Genomic DNA, 21,144 nt, shown 5'->3' on the forward strand with positions numbered 1-21,144 from the left:
ACATCAATCAGCAAGTGAAGCTGCAATCTGCTTCCTGTGGTCTTCCAACTTCCTGTGACAACAACAACTTCCTGTGATCAACTACAGGATGAACCTGCTTCTTCTACTACAAATAAATAATCTCTCAATGGATAATCTAACGATGCAAATGTCCAACATGGAAATATTGACTGAACTCTCTGAAAACCTCTTGCTCATCTCTTCATGGGACCTTCTCCACCCTAACCTGCCAACATTGGTGTTCATTTTGATCTCTCAGGCCCACCAGTCAATCCTCATTCCCCTCATTTACACTCACACCATTCCTTCCCTTGGTCTTCATCACAATTATTTTTTGTCCACACGTAAAAACACTAACCCCATTATTAATTGATCGAAAGGTTCAAATTGCGACAGATAGCTTATGTCAAGAGATATGCGGTGCTTCCCTGACCCTGGTCTAGGTTTTCACAAGAGAGTCCTACGGCAAGATGTGAATTGGTGGAAGGTGATGCCCCAGAGCAATGCCATGGCTATGAAAGGTGAAGTCTAAGTTTATCAGTGGAGGGTAAAAATCAGAAAAGGTCAAGCCTATTATGGCCATGTCTCTACCCTAAACGTATTCCTGCAGAGGTTGTGTAATTGCGGAGCAAATGGTCCCTTTGTTTTTTGAATACACCCTTATCACTGTACGCTAAAGATGTTGCAATTGTATCACTTCCAACTTGATTCCCCTTACTATCTCTGCTGCTTGTATCGTGCAGACCTCGCAGAATGGACTTCCTGGTTTAACATCGATCATCCTGGTGGGAATGGTGACTACGAGCGCCTCGAGGCAATAAGGTTCTACTATCGTGAGCGGGTATGCCAGAATCCCTTGGATGTGCAGGCCCGCACCACCTTGTGGGTTCCTGCGGAGAGGACCAGGGAGCGGGTACACATGAGTCCCAACAAGGGATTTTGGTGCATCAATCGGGAACAACTTCCCGGAAAGAACTGCTCCAACTACCACATCCGCTTCCTGTGCTCTCTTGGTATGTTTTGGAGGAAACTCTATCTTGGGAAGGAAGATGAGTCGTGGTTTTAAATTTCAGTATCACACAGGTGGCATGGTTGTACTGTTGTGCAGTATGCTTGTATCAATGACAGTAACTATATGGTTTTGTTACTATGCAGATGTTACTACAAAGGTAGATAAAAGAGATATTAGGTGTGGTGTATTGTGGGAATGTGCTTGCCATTTGTCAATCTCACACCTGACGTGGTTCTACAGCTTTCATGAGAACTTATCTGCCTGTACCTCATCATAGCTGAGCACTCCTGGTCAGACTGGGCAAGGTGGGGGAAGTGTCGTGGTCAGTGTGGCCACCCTGGTTACCAGACACGCCGTCGTTTGTGCGTCGTGACTGGTCACGTCAACATGCTGCGCCCGGGGGATTGTGAAGGCCAGGCCGTGCAGGGACGCATCTGTCACAGGTCCTGCCATGGTGAGTCCACAAGAGTAGGGATCACATGGGATGGTCACAGGTCCTGCCATGGTGAGTCCTACAAGAGTAGGGATCACATGGGATGTCTTATTAGTCCCCGACCGGTGTACACCAGAGGGGACTACAGGTTTGCACTCCGTCCCTCCGTCTGTCAGTCTGTCCGTCATTCCGACACACAAAGAACAGTTTTCCGGACTTTTTTTTCTAAACTCTTAATGCTAATGATTTCAAACTTGGTACACGGTTTCCTTATGATAAGGTACAGATCAAGTTCGAACTTCACGACGTTTCGATCATTTTTGACAAAGTTATGGCACTTTGAACTTTGGTAATTTCCCCAAAAGTTTTCCGGACGACAGACTGCTGGTAGAGGACATGTATTGCAGCGCAATACTCAGAATGCTTGTTAATTTCTGGTGTTTGCTATAAAGCGTATGGCTGTATATTACACTGTGTATGGTGTTTAGAGTGTGGAGTTGTCTGCTGTCCCTTATTAGTCCCCTACCAGTGTACACCGGAGGGGACTATAGGTTTGCACTCCGTCCCTCCATCTGTCAGTCTGTCAGTCTGTCCGTCCATCTGTCAGTCTGTCAGTCTGTCAGTCCGTCATGCAAAGAACAGTTTTCCGGACTTTTTTCTAAACTCTTAATGCTAATGATTTCAAACTTGGTACATGGTTTCCTCATGATAAGTTACAGATCAAGTTCGAACTTCACAACGTTTCGATCATTTTTGACAAAGTTATGGCACTTTGAACTTTGGTAATTTCCCCAACAGTTTTCCGGACTATAATTTGGAGTGCGATAAGACAAAGCTGTTAATATTCCTTGTTTTAACTCCAATTTACATTCTGTTTCCAATTTTAGTGAGAATTAGGGGTCTGTGCAACCATTCATAAACTTTATTTGGTGCAAATTAGATAATTTTTAGCCGAGTTACCTCAGACCGTGAGTTGGTAATTATATAATTCACACATAGTGCAATACATGCAGGCTGCTCCACGGAGCGACCTTGCGGGCTTATTTTAACTCCAATTTACATTGTTTCCACTTTTAGTGAGAAGTAGCGGTCTGTGCAACCATTCATGAACTTTATTTGGTGCAAATTGGATAATTTTTAGCCGAGTTACCTCAGACCGTGAGTTGGTAATTATATAATTCACACAGTGCAATACGTGCAGGCTGCTCCACGGAGCGACCTTGCGGGCTTATTTTAACTCCGATTTACATTCTTTTTCCCCTTTTAGTGAGAAGTAGGGGTCTGTGCAACCATTCATTAACTTTATTTGGTGCAAATCGGATAATTTTTAGCCAAGTTACCTCAGACCGTGAGTTGGTAATTATATAATTCACACATGGTGCAATACGTGCAGGCTGCTCCACAGAGCGACCTTGCGGACTTATTAGTCCCCTACCGGTGTACACCGGAGGGGACTATAGGTTTGCACTCCGTCCCTCTGTCTATCAGTCTGTCAGTCTGTCAGTCTGTCCGTCCGTCACGCAAAGAACAGTTTTCCGGACTTTTTTTTCTAAACTCTTAATGCTAATGATTTCAAACTTGGTACATGGTTTCCTCATGATAAGTTGCAGATCAAGTTCGAACTTCACGACGTTTCGATCATTTTTGACAAAGTTATGGCTATTTGAACTTTGGTAATTTCCCCAACAGTTTTCCGGACGACAGACTGCCGGTAGGGGACATGTATTGCAGCGCAATACTCAGAATGCTTGTTACATTTTGTCTGCTCTGTAAACACCCTTACTCTTTGGCTCGGTGAACCCACAAGCTTCCATGGAGATCATCCAAGGAGCTAATAAATAACTGATAATACATGCTGATTGAAAGTTTATTTGTTATTCACCTCAGTAAAAAAATAATAATAAAAAAAACACTTTTGGAGGCCATTTTCCCCCGTAGATCAGGGGTTGGCCTTTTTTGGGCACCGTCGTCCCCTTTTTGAAGCAATGTTTTATGGCCGGATGCCCTTCCTGCCGCCAACCCTCTTGGTCACCTCTTGCGACACACAGGGAATTACCAGTGAACTGGTACTCAATTTGCTGACCTCAGAAGGATGACAGGCTGAGATTCAGCGATCGACCGGGATTCAAACCCAGGATCCTAGGATCCCAAGCCGGCACCCTAACCGCTAAGCCAACACCAGGCTTCATTATTAGTCCCCTACCGGTGTACACCGAGGGGACTATAGGTTTGCATTCCGTCCCTCCGTCTGTCCGTCTGTCCGTCCGTCACGCAAAGAACAGTTTTCCGGACTTTTTTTTCTAAACCCTTCATGCTAATGATTTCAAACTTGGTACATGGTTTCCTCATGATAAGTTACAGATCAAGTTCGAACTTCACGACGTTTCGATCATTTTTGACAAGGTTATGGCACTTTGAACTTTGGTAATTTCCCCAACAGTTTTACGGACGACAGACTGCCGGTAGGGGACATGTATTGCAGCGCAATACTCTGAATGCTTGTTCACCTAAGTGATGCTGTAATATTGTTTCACCCAACTTCGCTATGCTCTAAAAAATTTAGAAGTGGTCCAAAGCTAGACACAGCTGAGCTCTTGGATATATTGATGAGAAGCCACGGCCGACGTTGTGGACCCTCAAATTGGAGAGGTTCTGGGCTGAAAGGGTTGAAACCTCGATGAAGAATCGAGCCTCACTGATGATCTAGGCTGTCGATTTTAGCCGTTATGATTCATTAAATGATTGTAACTGTTGCGACAAAGAGCTTTTCTAAAAAAAAAAATGAAACATGATGTGTACAACGTGCGTTTGGGGTGGCGATGAGTGGTTTGTTTGCTGTGGATGTGTCAAAATGGAAAAATACCAACCAGAGATTCAAAAGAGTGGCAGGAAAGAATGAGGGAGTAATTGATCAGGTAATGACGTTTGGTCATCTCTGTGTCCAGCGAATGGCAGATGGTCACAATGGAGCCGCTGGACTCGGTGCAATGCATCATGTGGAGCAGGGACTCAGATACGCCGCAGGACGTGCGAGGTTGGCAGACCAAAGCGCTGCCACGGTGTTCACACTGAGAGCCGCACCTGCACCTTTAAACCGTGCCATGGTAACTCGTCCTGATGACTTCTGCCGTTTGTGTCTACATCCGTGTTTGTATTGTCCGATCCATCGGTTGGTTTGTAGACACACCTATGATGTCACCTGCCTGGATTTATTATGTTCAAAAGCCTGTTACCTGTACGACCTGAACATGCATGATTGATTTAACTCGGTCACACTCACGGTGTAAGGCATTCAGGCCAGGAATGATGGAATCGCGGAGCAGGTTCGGCTCTCACTCCTCCCCACATTGTCCTTGTGTGCGCAGAATGTAACCTCACGTGTGCGATCGGTCGGGCGAACGAAGACTGCAGTCATTGCGTGTGCGAGTGGCACACCCTCACAGGGACCGTCCTCTTCGCTGGCAAGATGCCCTTGGCTGGAGTGACCATCTCTGCCATTGGACAGCCCGGACGAAAACTGGCAGAGACAAATGTGAACGGGCGCTTCACAGTTTCCGGTCTGTGTCCAGACAACAGTACCTGGCTACGTGTGGTACGGCGGAAGTACATTCCGACAGTGATGTCGATGCCCTGGGGAAGCAAATCGAATTCTGTGCTTCGGGTGGACCTCCAGCAAGCTGGTATGTCATTAGTGGGGCAACTTAGCATAACAATTGTGCATTTTGTGAGGAAAGCACCAAATTTGGCACACCAGTAGACTATCATATTATGAAAAGATCTGGATATTGGGCCATCTCAGATTCAGAGATTTGATTTTTGCAAGATTTCGATTCGATTTGGATCGAAGAGAACACCTTCTTCGTCTTCTGTACAGTGAAGTTGCCAGCCCTGAATTCTCTGGCTACATCTGGGTGCTTCATTGGGAGTGCAACCATGTCCCTCAGGTGAACAGGGACCCACCTGGCATAGTGTTTGTGGTCTAAGGCATGGAACCATGGGACCAGTTCCGTCAGGGCATCAAGGTACGTCGTGAATGAAGCCTGCCGCAGAGAACGCACGTAGACCAGCACCAACATCTCTAGTTCCAGCACAGTTGCCCAGTACTGAAAGTTGGGAATGTCTTCTCCTCTCTGGTGACACCAGTCTTCGAACTCAGGCAGGTCTTCTGCATCATCAGCATATGTCATACAGTGGCGTTCATACGCACGGTGTTGCAGGATGTGCAGTGCCGCTGCAGTGATTTGATGAGCTCTTCTTGTGCGGGTGACGTGGGCAGCTCGCAGGAAGGAGTCGGCCGTCCCTGGCCTTGCAATCTCAGCTTGCAAATCTGCGAAATCTGCAAATCTTGCAAAAATCAAATCTTTGAATCTGAGATGGCCCAATATCCAGATCTTTTCATAATATGATAGTCTACTAGTGTGCCAAATTTGGTGCTTTCCTCACAAAATGCACAATTGTTATGCTATGTTTAGCTTAGCTGCCAGACTACATAGTGATTGTGAACAGCCAAATACCATGGAGAGCTCGTTAACACAGTTCCCTTTCACATTGTCCAAGATTATAGAGGAAACCGAGGTGCACTGGGACATCGGGTGTGTTGGCATATCCCGTTTAGCAGATAATCTTTGCCAATCATATTAATTGCCAATGTGTTGCCAATGGTATTAAGTGCAAGAGATTTGCAGTTACATTGTTGTAGTGTTTTGGCACTCACTACAATTGGCAGTGAACAGCTGCTGGAGGGGATGCCCCAATGCTCCCCATGTCCATCCAAATACACCACACTTTCCCCATAACGATTGTGCTATTGAATGGGTTTTCTAGTAGAACATTCAAGGAGAAGATGAGGAAGAGGTGATGGGAAGGGAGTTGGGGAATGGGGGGGAGGAGGGGAGAGGTGGGGGAGTGTTGTGACTTGTGGGAGCAAGTGAGTTGTAAACAGCTCTGATTATATTAATCTAAATGATTCAATATAAGCATGGACTAAATAACCATATTACCAGGTAGTAAAAGGATATATTGTGTATATACTGTATATACTGTGTATATATATATATATATATATATATATATATATATATATATATATATATATATATATATATATATATATACATATATATATATATATATATGTATATATATATATATATATATATATATATATATATATATATATAATATATATATATATAGACATGGCATTTAATATGGAATATTTTTTTGTGGGGGTGAACTTACTTTTCAAGATGACTTGGAACTAAAAGTTCATTGGAATTATGTTGAAATTGTTCTAGATTTTGTTAATGTGACCTTTAAAAGAAACAAAAACCACATTTGACATTTTGAAGTAAATAAATTGATCCTTGAAAGTGATGTAAACTGATATCGAACTCAATTCACGGACAGTACTGTGTTAAACTTCTGTACGTTTTCCAGAAGTATCTCTTTATTTTGCACATTAGACAAAAAAAATTCAACAAAAACAAAAGTTAAACTAGAACGGGCACTCGGTAGAGCGCATACCTTCGCCGCAGCTACTGTTCTGTACTTGGCATGGGAGTGTAGGGAACAGAACAACAAAAATACGATTTTGACCTTTTCGTGACCTTGACCTTGACCTTTGACCCGATTGCTCCCAAAATCTAATCAAATGTGTCCCGTATAATAACCAATCATCCCACCAAATTTCATGCAATTCGGTTGAATACTTTTTGAGTTATGCGAATAACATACACACACACACACAGACACAAATAAATACACAGCGATCAAAACATAACCTTCCGCTTTTGCGAAGGTAATTATGACTGGGATTACGGACAGTAAAATTACAGTTCAGTACTTCGTGTAACCGCCACGAGCATTCAGGAGAGCACGTACACGTCGAGGCATGCTGTTCACGAGATTTGCTAAGGTTTGGACAGGAATCGCTTGCCATGCAGTGACAATAGCCTGCTGCAATTCACGCACAGAGGTAGGCTGCTGGTCCAAGTTGTTGATTTGACGCGTTAATTCTGCCCACAAGTTCTCCATCGGATTCATATCCGAGGACATGGCAGGCCACTCCATATGCTCGACACCATGTTCAGCAAGAAAGTGTTGGATCATGCGAGCACGATGAGGCCGTGCATTGTCATCTTGGAAGACAAAGTTTCCTCGAAAGGCTGCACGAGCAAATGGAAGCAATGTTTCTTCCAGAATGGCCCTGTACTTGAACTGGTTCAGGTTTCCATTCAGAACAACCAGGTCAGTTTTGCCCCTTGCATGAAAAGCAGCCCAAACGGTCACCCCACCACCTCAAGCTTAGACTCTTGGCACAATACAATCTTCGTTGTAGGCTTCATGCACTTGTCTGGGCACTCGGTTGCGGCGATCTTGACGATAGACCAGAAATCTAGACTCGTCACTGAAGGTCACGTGATTCCAGTGTCCTGGCTGCCATTGACGGTGCTCTCTGGCCCACTGCAATCGGCGCTGGCTGTGTTGTCTGGTCAGGCGTGGCTTTCTCAGGGGACGCCTGGCACTATCGCCTGCTTGAACCAGTTGTTGGTTGACTAGCCTTCTGGATACAGGCACATTTGTCAGTTGCTGCCACTCAGCCCGAAGCCGATTAGCTGACTTGGTATGGCCATTGCAGACTAACCGGTGCAGCTGGCGATCATCCCTCCTTGTGGTTCTGCGGGGACGTCCTGGCCTTGGTATTGGAGTAGGGACACCCCTCTGAGCATTTCGTTTCAGGATCTTTGACAGCTGACCTTGAGTGATGCCATACTGCCGAGCAAGAGCACGCTGTTTCATGCCGGAATTTCGTAAAGCCACCACTCCAAGACAAACAGCATTGTCGAGTTGACGGACCATCTCCAGAGGAAGCGGCAATAATAGTCAGGTTCACTATGTCAATAAATTATATTTCGTTCAAAATCATGGTAGATTAGCAAACCTATACATTTTTGGAAAGGTTATAGCATAAGGAAACTAAAAATCAATGTTTACATTTGGAGAGATACCTGTATGGCGGCCATTTTGGATTTTCAAATGGCCACTGTAAAATACATATTTTGTTCTATTTCTGCCTCTAATTACCCTAAAAACTTTTTAAAATATACTAAACCTATATTTTCAGGGACAAGGAATCCAATGAAAGTATCAAATTAGTGTTATGGGGAATGGTAAGACACGAATCAAAGGTTTTGAATTGCAAAATACTGTCTTTATATTCGCGATAAGTTGCATAATCAAATACATGTTATCATTTTGTACAGGCAGTTAATAACATCAAAATGTGTCACAATAATTCATATCACCAAACATACACAGGCAGTCAGCAAAATCATATATACACATGCAGTCAGTATAACTTCACATCTACACAGGCAGTCAATGACAAAATATACACAGGCAGTCAATGGCATCAAACATACACGATTACAGAATATGCCATTTAGAGTTCGTCATCACTGTCCTGTGTGTCGTATCCGACAATATAGTCCGCATCGTTTTCACAGTCCGTTCCACACAAGCAAAGGTCGGTCAAATTGATTGGCAAATCGAATCGGTCGAATTGTCGATCGAATCGAATCGAATCGATCGAATTGGTCGAATGGTCGATCGAAGCCATTGGTCGAATGGTCGAATGGTCGAATTGGTCGAATGGAATTGGTCGATTGGTCGAATTGGTCGAATTGGTCGAATCGAATTGGTCGGAATTGGCAAATGTAAACATTGATTTTCAGATTTTACATGTAATAACGTTTCCAAAAATGTATAGGTTTGCTAATCTACCATGATTTTGAACGAAAAAACATCGTGAACCTGACTATAACTTTTGTAGACGTGCAGCAGTTGTTTTCCACTAATACAGAACGCAACAACCCTTAAAGTCTACTTGCCAGCAATGTGAACCCGGAAATGTTGTGTACCCCAAAGTTTTAAGTTAGAAATGTACAGTATGTGTCCCCAGCACTTAGAAACTGCCGGATGCTAACTTGCATATGTTGGGCAATTAGCAAAATTAGCATTAATAGCATTAACCCTATCAAACATAGGCCTGGGACACTGAAATTTCTGTTTCGCTCTATTGCTCCACTTTTATTCACAGGTATTAGAGGTAACAAAGGCAAGTACCATACCAAACTAGAATAATATGACTATGGGTAAATAATATCCTCAAAATTAAAACACAAGTATACCCAAAATTATCAGAGCTGAAAAATATGTGGACTAGTTACACAACATAAAACTTCCATCAAGAAAGAGCGTCTTGCACTTCTACTACTCTGCACTGTTATAAAGCATATCCTCATCATAAAACTCATCCTCATCGTCTTCATCTTCTTCTCCTGACTCTACATTCTTGTCATATTGCTCTCCTTGCTGTGAGTGTGTGTGTGTTGCAACATGTACTATCAGAGCCTTTGCAGAAGCAGTAGCTGGTACAGGCCAGGCCTGCAGCTACGCAGCTGCACTTTGCTGTTAAACAGGGCTTTAACCCAGCTTTGCAGCTACAGCTGATCATTTCCAACACGGCAGGAGGAGCAACGGGGCTTGCATCCAGGATGGGCATGATGACTTCCTCTCCCTTTTCGCCTTCCTTCTTATTCCATCCAAACCATCCATCCAAGGATATTCCAAGAATTCCAAGAATATCCAAGGATATTCCATCCAAACTCTGTTATGTCCACAGCTGGTGGGTCAGGGCAGTCTGCTGCTTTCCAAAGCAGCACCTGTAGATGGGCACGCCGTCCATGGAGAAGAGCGTTGCGCTCTGTAGGAGGCAGTGTCTTCAGTGCTGGGGGGGTTTTGCGCTTTCGGTAGATGTCATATCTGGCGACGTTCAGAGATGCCGACTCCCTCTCGTTGTACAGAGCCAGGAAGAAACCACTCACTGCCTCTGTAATCTGTAAATCAGTAGCTCCCTCCTCTCCGATGAAGTGAAGGAGGTCACCAGGTACTACTCTCATGGCCTTGAGTGCGGACACCTTCCCTTTCCCCGCGGGATAGGAGGTGGTGTCACATCCGGAGAGAGCATGCATAGCCAGGATGGAGCGACACTGCTCACCGAGATTCTCTACTGTCGAATTGATGTTGAGAATAGTGCCATCCCATCTCTCCATCTGCAGGTTACATGTGATACCCACCTTCCAGCACCAATAGACCATGAGTACGAAAACATCAGTGTCGTCGCTGAGAATGCGGACAGTTTCAGCTCCGCGACTGGCTGCATCCAACATGTATGAGATGAGGGAGACGTCAGCCTCGTCATGAGTGACAATACTGTCTGCTTTGCTGACCATCTTGATGTGATCTCCTATGCTGTGTGTGCACAGGAGCTCACCCAGTCTCCGTTTGTTTGTCTTGTTCTTCATCACTTTGTCACGGCTAGGTAGAGGGGTTGTCAGTGAGAGTCGGTACTCTGTTGAGCTCTCCCCAGCTCTTCTCTGCCTCTCGTGGTCTTTGGCAGAGACTTGCTCATACCGGTCAAAGATGACAAATGTTTCGGTGATGTAGCGATTAAGCCGGCGCCCCATGCTGGCTGCGAGGTCAGCCACAGTGCCTGACGATGGCCACACCACGTGGTAGATGAGCTGCGATGCATCAACGAGTACAACATGTGGTGGGTGGGGATTGGGGGCAAGGATTCCAAGACGCTGGACGATCACAGACTTGTTACCCTTCCTGAGGCATCCATACTCATCGATGATGGATGTAGGGACCGGGCCGAGCTCGTAGTCAAAGAGGGCAGAGAGCTCCATTCTTCTCTTGCTCCCCACCACCAGCAGCCGAGCAAACAACGCCTCAAGGTCACATATGATCTTCGCATTGACCTTCACTCTTTTTTTGGTGAATGTCATTGTCACCACCTTATTTGAGATGGGCGCATGAAATCTCTCAGGAAGTGATGAAGAGAACAGTGTGCTCATGTCCTGTCCGATCTTCAATGCATCTTGCACATTCACCTTTTCATCTGCCACCTGGCCATTTATGATATGGTGGAGGGTCACGGTCTCTATGGTGAGTGGATGGGAGTTTTCCTGTAGCACTCTCAGGATTTTAGCCCGGTCCTCCGCGTCCAATTCCCGCCGTCCTTTACCCTCTTCTTTGTGTCTGTTGGGCTTCATTGTCTTATCCGGTGCTTCAGCATCGTCGTAAATCTCATCCAATGACTTGGAGAGATAGGAGCAGATGCCGAAAGATTGGATCCACACGGCGACCTGCTCAGGGTTGGTGGAGATGCCCTTCATGCCTCCTACTTCCTTCCCTCGCTTGATGCATGTCTGCTCCCCAAACATGTCTCCACTCACTGCAGCTGCACCATCAGAGTGGCGGCACACATGGCTTTCAGCGTAAAGGTCATCCTTGGCAGTAGCAGGAAGGTACTGCATGTCGCGCAGATGCCATGTGATCCATCTTGCATAGTGGTGATGACCGGCAGCAAAGAAATAGGGCAGCATCTCTTCAAGGCAGTGTTGTTGCAGCATCCAATCACCCTCTCTTTCTGCTCGCCAGAACCTGTGAGCTATTAGGGTAGGGGTGATGAAACAATCCAAATTCAAACGATCCAAAACTCGAAAAGATCACCAAATTTCATAACTGTCAGACAGAAATTATGTGTGCACCTATTGGTACTGCAAATTTTGAATACTCAAAAAAAAAACTAAAAATTAATCGAAATACTCAATATCTCAAAAACTATAGCAGCTAGCGAGATTGGGCTTAGTGCGTTGAACGTGCCAGGTTACGATCTGTTCAAATAAACACTAACATTGAAACTGTAGCTCAACATGAGAGTAGGGGCACTAACCGCGCAAAAAAATGTTGGGTGAAAAAAAATCCACGGCTTTTACATCCCTTTTTTCACATGAAATTTTGATCGCAGGAAATTTTTATAAGAACACTCACGGAAAGCATATCTGTCTAAGTGTATTATGTCCAAATTTCATACGGATCCTTCAAATAGTTTGCTCACACGAAGCATTCAAACGGAGCAATAGAGCGAAACAGAAATTTCAGTGTCCCAGGCCTATGTTTGATAGGGTTAATGCTATTAATGCTAATTTTGCTAATTGCCCAACATATGCAAGTTAGCATCCGGCAGTTTCTAAGTACTGGGGACGCATACTGTACATTTCTAACTTAAAACTTTGGGGTACTCAACATTTCCGGGTTCACAAGAGGGCTCTATAGGCTTGGCAAGTAGACTATTATATACACGATTGTGAAGCCAATCGTCAAATGTATCTGTCCTTACATTTTGTCACGCCACCTGTGATATAACCCTGTTATTGACTTCTTGCTGCGAAAGACAATCAGTGACATGGTTCTTTCAACAAAGACATCACCGAAGGGTAAAAGAAACTCACCAGATTGATATGCTGAGTTCAGCAAGTAAACCCAAGTCAAGAAAAAAATATATATTCCATATTAAATGCCAAGTCTGTATATACATACGTACGTACACACACACACACACACACACACACACACACACACACACACACACACACACACACACACACACACACTACTATGGTACTTTTGAGACGATGTGAGAAAAGCAGAGTAGAGTAACATCTCCCAATTTGGAGCAAAAATTCAGCCATACGATCATTTCCTGATCTCCAATTCCTTCTTCTCACCACAGTGAAACCTTTCATTTCCAAACACCCCGAGGATCGCATGCGATTTGAAAGACAGGGTCTGATTCTGTGCTGCAAAGCAGAAGGTTTCCCCACACCAAACAGCTTTTTGTGGTATGTATGATGTCCAGCAGGTGAAGTGGAATTCCAACGTCACGTTACAAAACTCAAATCTACTGTATTCCATCCATTTTGCTCATCGTGTTTGTGACCACATCCGATTACTCATTCCACCTGCTGTAGGTTGGGCCCATTACACCGGCACACCAGGGCCTACTCTTTTCAAGAGATACAGTGTAATGCTTTAACATGTAAAAGTGAAATACAAGTGGGGTTTACATACCCAGCTGGAAGGCTGCACTCTCTGAGATGCAAACTCCCCCTGCTGCCATAACACCAAGCAGCACATTTAGTGAAAGAGAAACAACTAAAATTACAACATTACTGAAAGTTTCACGATTTAAGTTTTTCATTGACGTTATCAGTGGAATGTAGTGCATTAATGGTATTAACTCTTAGATGCAGGCGTCAAAAATCCTACAAACGCAGCCATTGGGCCTCGGAGGCCCAACGGATGTATTCGTGTAATGTTTTATTTATTTATTTATTTTTATAGATTTTTTTTTCTTTCATGTCCTTTTTCAATCCAAGTCGATGCTCATGGATGTGTATTTGCTCAGAAAATGTGAATCATTGATCCTATTATTTGGAAGAATCCCATACAACTAATGAACTTTTTTTTTTTTGCAAAAATTTTTTTTTGTTCTTGGGTTTTCAACTTTTTCTCTAAAAAGTCGAGGCTCATGGAGGAGTATTTGCTCAAAAAATATGATTCACTAATCCTTTTATTTAGAATGTATATGTCCACAACTGTCAAAATTCCTACACCTATGCAGCCATTGGGCCTCGGAGGCCCCACGAATGTATTCGTGTGAAGTTTTTTAATTTTCATATTTTTGTCACTGAATTATTTGTAACCAAGGTATAGGAGGCTCATAATGAGGCTCATATCAAGAAAATAATGATATAACATAGTAGAACAACAACATTTATGCGGGGCCTCGAAGGCCCTAAGCTTGCATTCGTGTCGGATTTTCAGGTTATAAGTGAAGAATGAAGATTTGCCCACGAGCCTGAATTTTTTTTTTATGTCACTGAATTTTGTGTAACAACATGAAAGTCGGTGAAAATGAGGCTCATTCCAAAAAAAAATTTGTACAGCATAGTTTTTGCAACAAAAAAAAACCTTGTGGGCCTCCGAGGCCCAATCACTGCATCCAAGGGTTAAGTAGTAAAAAAAACAGCTAAACTTTTATAAAAATAACTTTTTTTTGCACTCAGGCTCACCTTGATTCAATTGATTACAACTGAGTTGAATCTGTTTTAGGGACGAAAGTGTTAATAGCAATGGATTGTCCAACTTTCTGGGCTACAGGTTCAAATCCACAATTATCAAATTCCTCACCAGTGAACAACTTGTAAGGGAATTCGTATTTATTTAGAGGCAATATCATTGAAAACACAAAGCATTGCAAATAAAGTTTGTGTTCCGCAGGTATCACAATAACACTCTGTTAGACTGGAACGTGTACAAGTACAACAACAACCTTGTACTAAAGAACCTGAAGCCATCACAAACAGGAGAATATTACTGCAAGGCGACCAACGAGGCTGGTTCCATAAAGTCCAAACCAGCGAATATCTATGTTGTGGGTACGTTGTTCAAAACTGACTCATGGTCCTTCTTTCTTTAGGGTTCACATGATGGGCTTTCGGGAACTATTCAGGGAATATGATAAGAAATTTATTACATGATAAATGTCTTTTATCTTGGATATCTTGTAAGAGGATTCATGCCAATTGTCTGTGACGGTTCCCTTGTCTGATGAAGATTAATTGGTAAAAACAAAGTATCAACAATACAATCTATATTTATTATTAAGGCACACTATACAATTAGTGGAGACTACAGCATTGATTTCCAATAGTTCACATATTGCTTTATTAAACCGCGCACCCAAAGCAAAAAGCATGGTTAAACAATTAGTTCCTATCTGTCCGTCCGTCCGTCCATTTATTTATTTGTCTGTCTGCAAATGTCAGCTAAAATGCGGTTAAGCAATTGGTTCATGTCTGTCCGTCTTTCTGTAAACATCAGTTCACAGTGCCTTCAGAAAGTATTCACACCCTTTGGCTTTTTCACTCACATGTTGTTGTGTTACAGCCTGAATTTAAAATGGATGAATTGAGATTTGTTGTCACTGATCTGCACATCAAAGTGGAATTTTATTTTCTTTCGAAATTTTTACAAAATAATTAAAAATGAAATACAGAAAAATCTAATTTAAATAATTATTCAACTCCCTGAGATAATACTTGGTAAAAGTGCCTTTGGCAGCGATTAAAGCTTCGAGTCTTCTTGGGTATGTCTGCATCAGCTTTGCACATCTGGATTTGGGGAGTTTCTCCCATTCTTCCTTGCAGATTTGCTCAAGCTCTGTCAAGTTGAATGGGGAGCGTCAGTGAACAGCAATTTTCAAGTCTTTCCACAGAATTTCAATGGGATTCAAGTCTGGGCTTTGCTTGGGCCTCTCAAGGACTTTCATGTTCTTGTTTTGAAGCCATTCCAGTGTTGCTTTGGCTGTATGCTTGGGGTCATTGACCTGTTGGAATGTAAATCTTCGCCGTAGTCTAAGGTCTTTTTGCACTCCAAAGCAGTTTCTCCTCAGGGATTTTCCTGTATTTGGCTTCATTCATTGTTTTTTCTATCCTTACAAGTTTCCCAGTCCCTGCCACTGAAAGCATCTCCATAGCATGATGCTGCGACCACCATGCTTCATGATAGGGATGATGTTAGATGGGTGATAAGCTGTGCTCAGTTTCTCCCAGACGTAGCACTTTGATTCAGGCCAAAGAGTTCCATTTTCATCTCATCAGACCACAAAATATTTTCCTTCATGCTCTCAGTCTTTCACCTGCCTTTTTGCAAACTGCAGGCGTGCTGTTATGTGCCTTTTTCTCAGGAATGGCTTCCGTCTGGTCACTCTCCCATGAAGCCTAGATTTGTGAAATGCTGCAGAGACTGTTGTCCTTTCGGCAGTTTCTCCCATCTCAGCCAAGGAACTCTGTAGTTCTGTCAGAGTTGTCATTTGGGTTCTTGGTCACCTCCATGATGAAGGCCCTTCTTGCCCGGTTGCTCAGTTTGGTCGGACTGCCAGCTCTAGGAAGAGTCTGGTTAGCTCCAAATTATTTCAGTTTCCTAATGATGGAGCTCACTGTGCTCTTGGGAACTTTCAACACTCCAGTTACAATGAATTGAATTGGCCACAGATGGACTCTGATCAAGTTGTAGAGACATCTCAAAGGATGGTCAAAATAAATTGGATGCACCTGAGCTCAATTTGGAGTGTCATAGCAAAGGGGTTGACTACTTATTGACTCAAGACATTTCAGCTTTTCATTTTTTAATTCTTTTGTAATCCACTGACATTATGGGGACATTTTGACACAAACAAATCTCAATTTAATCCATTTCAAATTCAGGCTGTAACACAAGAAAATGTGAAAAAGTCAAATGGTATGAATACTTTCTGAAGGCATTGCAGGATCGTGGAACAACTTATTAAAATTGAATGGAGTATTCTGACCATGAATCAGAAAACAAACCTGCCGTTGAACAGTACTTTGTGTCTGAATTCATTCTGACTGCGCATGCGCAAAGAGGAGAGAGATTGTTTCTTTACTCTCTCTGCCTGGCAGTCAAACAAATTGAAAATCATTCCAAATAGGAAACTTACTGTTTAGAAGTACGTCATAAAGGACTCAAACAACAAGCACAAATAACTAGTTTAACATGTTAGATAGGGTGGTGTAATTGGGTGGTGTATTACACAGGGGCAGACTTCCTATGGGGCAGCCTGGGAAATTTCCCTGTGCTGGAGGGGCCCTGATGGGCGGGGGGGGGGGGGGGGGTGATATATTATATGATCTCCTGAAGAATCCATCAATTACATTACCCAGTGTATGGAATGAAAAATCTGTTAGCGTTTTCAATTACTGTATATCAATTTTCTCCAATAGCAAAAAAATCCAACACCAACTAGTACCAGATGTCTACTAGCCCAGGAGCATTAGCCAAAAATGAAGGGGAAGCCTAGAAGAAATTAGTAGAAAGCTGATTTTTTGCACACAGCTCCAGAATGTCATGTGGATACCCACAATATAAAGTCCCACGAGTCCCACCTTGTGGCATTTTCAAAATTCAAGATGTCCGCCGGTTAGATGGAAAATGCATAAATTGCGATAACTTCAGCCTAGAACCTCATAAAAGTGTACTTTTTATGTCTAAATATTGAAAATGATATCTTGTGGATGCAAGGCGGGGTGTGGAAAACGATGCACTTGCTACAAGTCTGGTCTGGAGTGTACCCTCTTGGGTACTGTTTGTAATGGCCATAATTGCAAAAACTCTCGGGACATTGATTTAGAGGGTGATAACAGTGTTTAAGTCAGGAATAAGAAAAGTGACATTCAGTTAACTCGGTACTGTCCAAAACACTAGAATCAGGTTGGGATGACTGGGATCAAAGAGTTGGTCTGCTTTTGTGTCGTATTGTAATTAAATGTCAAATCCCCATGTGTTGTTTACCTCTTGCAGGCCTTGAGGTCACAATGTGAAACATTTTGCATTAAATAAAATAATAGCAAATTAAACTTATCATGATTTTGATGTTTTTTTGCATTACAGCAGTGGCAATTTTGTCAGCCATCTTGGATTATATCTACATATCATTATCTGAGGTCACTGAAATATATTCTTTTAAAATCCTAGTGTGCTAAAACATATATTTAGCCACGAAAAGTACACTTTTATGAGGTTCTAGGCAGAAGTTATCCATATTTATGTATTTTCCATCCAACCGGCGGCCATCTTGAATTTTGAAAATGCCACAAGGTGGGACTCGTGGGACTTTATATTGTGGGCATCCACATGGTATTCTGAAGCTCTGTGCAAAAAAATCAGCTTTCTACTAATTTCTTCTAGGTCCTAACCTAATGCTCCTGGGCTATACCTTCCCTTCACAAATAGTCCAGTCAAATGGTGCCTTGACCCACCACTAATTGGAAAAGATTGTTTCTCCGTTGGATTCTCCTCTGATATACCCCAGGAATACCATATCAAAAATAGAGATGAATGGGAGGGGTGGAAGGGGTCCAAATATGCTAATTTATGTTAATTAGGTCCGAACATCAAAGGAACAAGTTAAACAAGAAGAAATCTTGCATTTGTCTCAAGAATAATCAATTTAATGCCACCCAACTTCATCAATAGTGTTGTTAGAAATGATAGAAACTCAAATTAGGTACCTACCTGGATTATTACCTGATAATTATGTAATCTTATTATTTTTTTTTTTTTTTCATGTAATCATAATTATACGAATTAAATGTCGCCATTAATGAAAAACCTTCTTTTGAAATAGTGAACCAAAAATTATAAGAATGGTGTCAAAACCTGGGTTTTCATGGTCAAGGTGTTCAATGGTACGGGCCAGAACTTCATGAAGTTATTATTATTATGCAAGTTATCCAAATTATGCAAATAAGGCCCTTACCAAGAAACATATTACAATAAAAAGTAATTGCTCATACCGGGTAAGACAAATAGAGGAGACAAACCTACATGTAAATCTAAAGTCTTCCAGTATGGAGGAAGCTCCCTTTGTTTTAATCTTTTAATTACCTGGATTTCAGTATAGATGGCACTGCTGTTTGGAGGAGAAATCAAGGGGATGCCAAACAGGACAAAATAGGCACACCTACAACATGCACCGACTATAATAGAAAAAGACGGTTTTTCATTAATGGCGACACTTAATTAGCATATTTATGATTACATAATCAGGTAATAATCCAGGTAGGTACCTAATTTGAGTTTCTATCATTTCTAACAACACTATTGATGAAGTTGGGTGGCATTAAATTGATTATTCTTGAGACAAATGCAAGATTTCTTCTTGTTTAGCTTGTTCCTTTGATGTTCGGACCTAATTAACATAAATTAGCATATTTGGACCCCTTCCACCCCTCCCATTCATCTCTATTTTTGATATGGTATTCCTGGGGTATATCAGAGAAGAATCCAACAGAGAAACAATCTTTTCCAATTAGTGGTGGGTTAGACTTCTAAATGGACTAATTTGACTGGACTAAAATGAGCTATTGCCCTCGTGTTCGTAGCTTGTATTTTTTTTAATGACACCCACACGTCGACACGTGATCAAACTAGCAAGCGCTATTCGTAGGTCCTAATTGTTTTTTTTAAATGACACACACATTATCAATTGAGCCGACGTTATTTTATGGCCTACCTCGGCAAAGTTAGCCAGAAGCAATGAGACAAAATTATCCAAGTGGGACAGAAAAACGAAAAGAAAAAAAAGCAGAGAAGAAATGACATGAAAGTTGACAAAAGGTTACTAATTTCTTCAAAAGTAAAACCGAGAATGAAGCATCAGTGCCGGCAGCAGTATAGATAGAGCAGTCGGTTGAAAGTGTCGGCAGCAGCAGTGGTAAAAGTAAAAACATTTAAACAAAATTTAAAAATGTAAAAAATTTAAATTTAGATTTAAACAAAAAAAAAACATTTAAACAATTTAAACAAAATTAAAGAAAACATAAAACAGGTAAAAACATTTCTACCTTGCTAACTTCATTTTTTTCCCTTTTTTTCTAGTTATAGCTAGAGTATGTTGTTTGTCGATCTCAATGCAATGCACTCACATCACACTGAGATGGCAAATTAATTCAGTCATTACATTCCTATTATAATATTAATTTTCTTTTCTGTATTGTTGTGGTGAACATTGGAGGGTATGTAAAGTCAAATCACAAACTGGTTTGTTATTGAAAGGACTTGCATCTGCTATAAATGGACAGAGGTGTGTGTGTGTGTGTGTGTATGTGTGTGTGTGTCATGTTTTTTTGTGGAGTTATACCAGAACTTTCTGATGTGCAATGTGGTACACCAAAATGATCATCATGATCTCTTGAGTTGATTCGGCTAATTAACAACAAAGAATCCGAACGAATTGCCATGTTTTAAACGCACGCCATATTAAGGTGTATAGAGCAGCTTAATAGGTCCTTCCATGGCATGGCATGGCATTCCAATTAAAAAAATTAATCACAAAAACAATGATAGCATTGTAACAAAGCATATAGTAATTAATACTAAAAATGTTAACAACAATAACAAGAGTGGTATCACTTCACTTGCAATAATAAAAAGAACAAACGTATAATTCCCACCCTGGTCCAATCACATCTGGGCCTGGTGAAGGGTAAGCTATTGCTCAAGCAGTACAGCAGGCAGGTATGCAACAAGGCTGTGAAGACTAAAGAAAATTTGGTCCAATTGACCAACGGGCCCACTAATTGTGAAAATTGGGTGCTTTATTCTTCATCAGAGTGGGTTTGGTGGAAATAAGAGGGGGTGGAGGGGGGGCTCCAACCTTGACCTTTGTCCAGGGCCCCAGAATCACCTAGACCACCCCTGTGTGTAGACCACCTAGACCACCCCTAGGCATAAGACTGCCTCAATAACGCTAAACTTCCAGAAATTTTGTAATCTTTAAAATCATTATTTTATTAAAATTGAAATATATACTGGAACACTGCAAGGAGTATCGTGTTCCATGTACTCTCTAGTTTAAGGATAGCCCTTTAAAATTATTCTCTATCAATATCGTTTTACCCCTAACAATTTTATTTAAAGTACACTGCTGTTGGTCATGCTTCACTTTCCTAAACTCCAAATTACCAATTAAGAAAACAAAAAAAGAGTTCTGCACTGAATAAAATTGTACTTTCTACCTTTAATTGACAAGAGAAGGCCAACACCCAGATGGAAGGCACACACATAGATTCCTCACCCGATGTGCAGAACCGATTCCCTTTGATTCGCTGATTGTTGATATCTCAATCGATATTCCAACGTAGGCAAGACAACTCAAAGGGTAAGTGTTCATACCTCTTGTCTAACTTGCTGAACACAACTT

General features: G+C 42.0%; 1 protein-coding gene across 2 annotated transcripts in view; it reads left to right on the plus strand.

Annotated features, from left to right (window-relative positions):
* Positions 1-21,144, plus strand: part of CILP (cartilage intermediate layer protein) — a 31,345-nt gene that overhangs the window by 2,857 nt on the left and 7,344 nt on the right. The window contains exons 3-9 of one of the 2 annotated variants that reach the window (XM_068107665.2): positions 444-521; positions 744-1,013; positions 1,290-1,466; positions 4,391-4,549; positions 4,811-5,125; positions 13,090-13,198; positions 14,640-14,797. In XM_068107665.2, the coding sequence (XP_067963766.2) occupies positions 444-521; positions 744-1,013; positions 1,290-1,466; positions 4,391-4,549; positions 4,811-5,125; positions 13,090-13,198; positions 14,640-14,797 (1,266 nt within the window). The remainder of the gene's footprint in view (positions 1-443; positions 522-743; positions 1,014-1,289; positions 1,467-4,390; positions 4,550-4,810; positions 5,126-13,089; positions 13,199-14,639; positions 14,798-21,144) is intronic. The other variant, XM_068107666.2, reaches the window with a different exon arrangement.

This window comes from Myxine glutinosa, chromosome 2 (genome assembly GCF_964187855.1).
Source record: "Myxine glutinosa chromosome 2, kmMyxGlut1.1, whole genome shotgun sequence".
In the NCBI taxonomy this organism is placed as follows: domain Eukaryota; kingdom Metazoa; phylum Chordata; class Myxini; order Myxiniformes; family Myxinidae; genus Myxine; species Myxine glutinosa.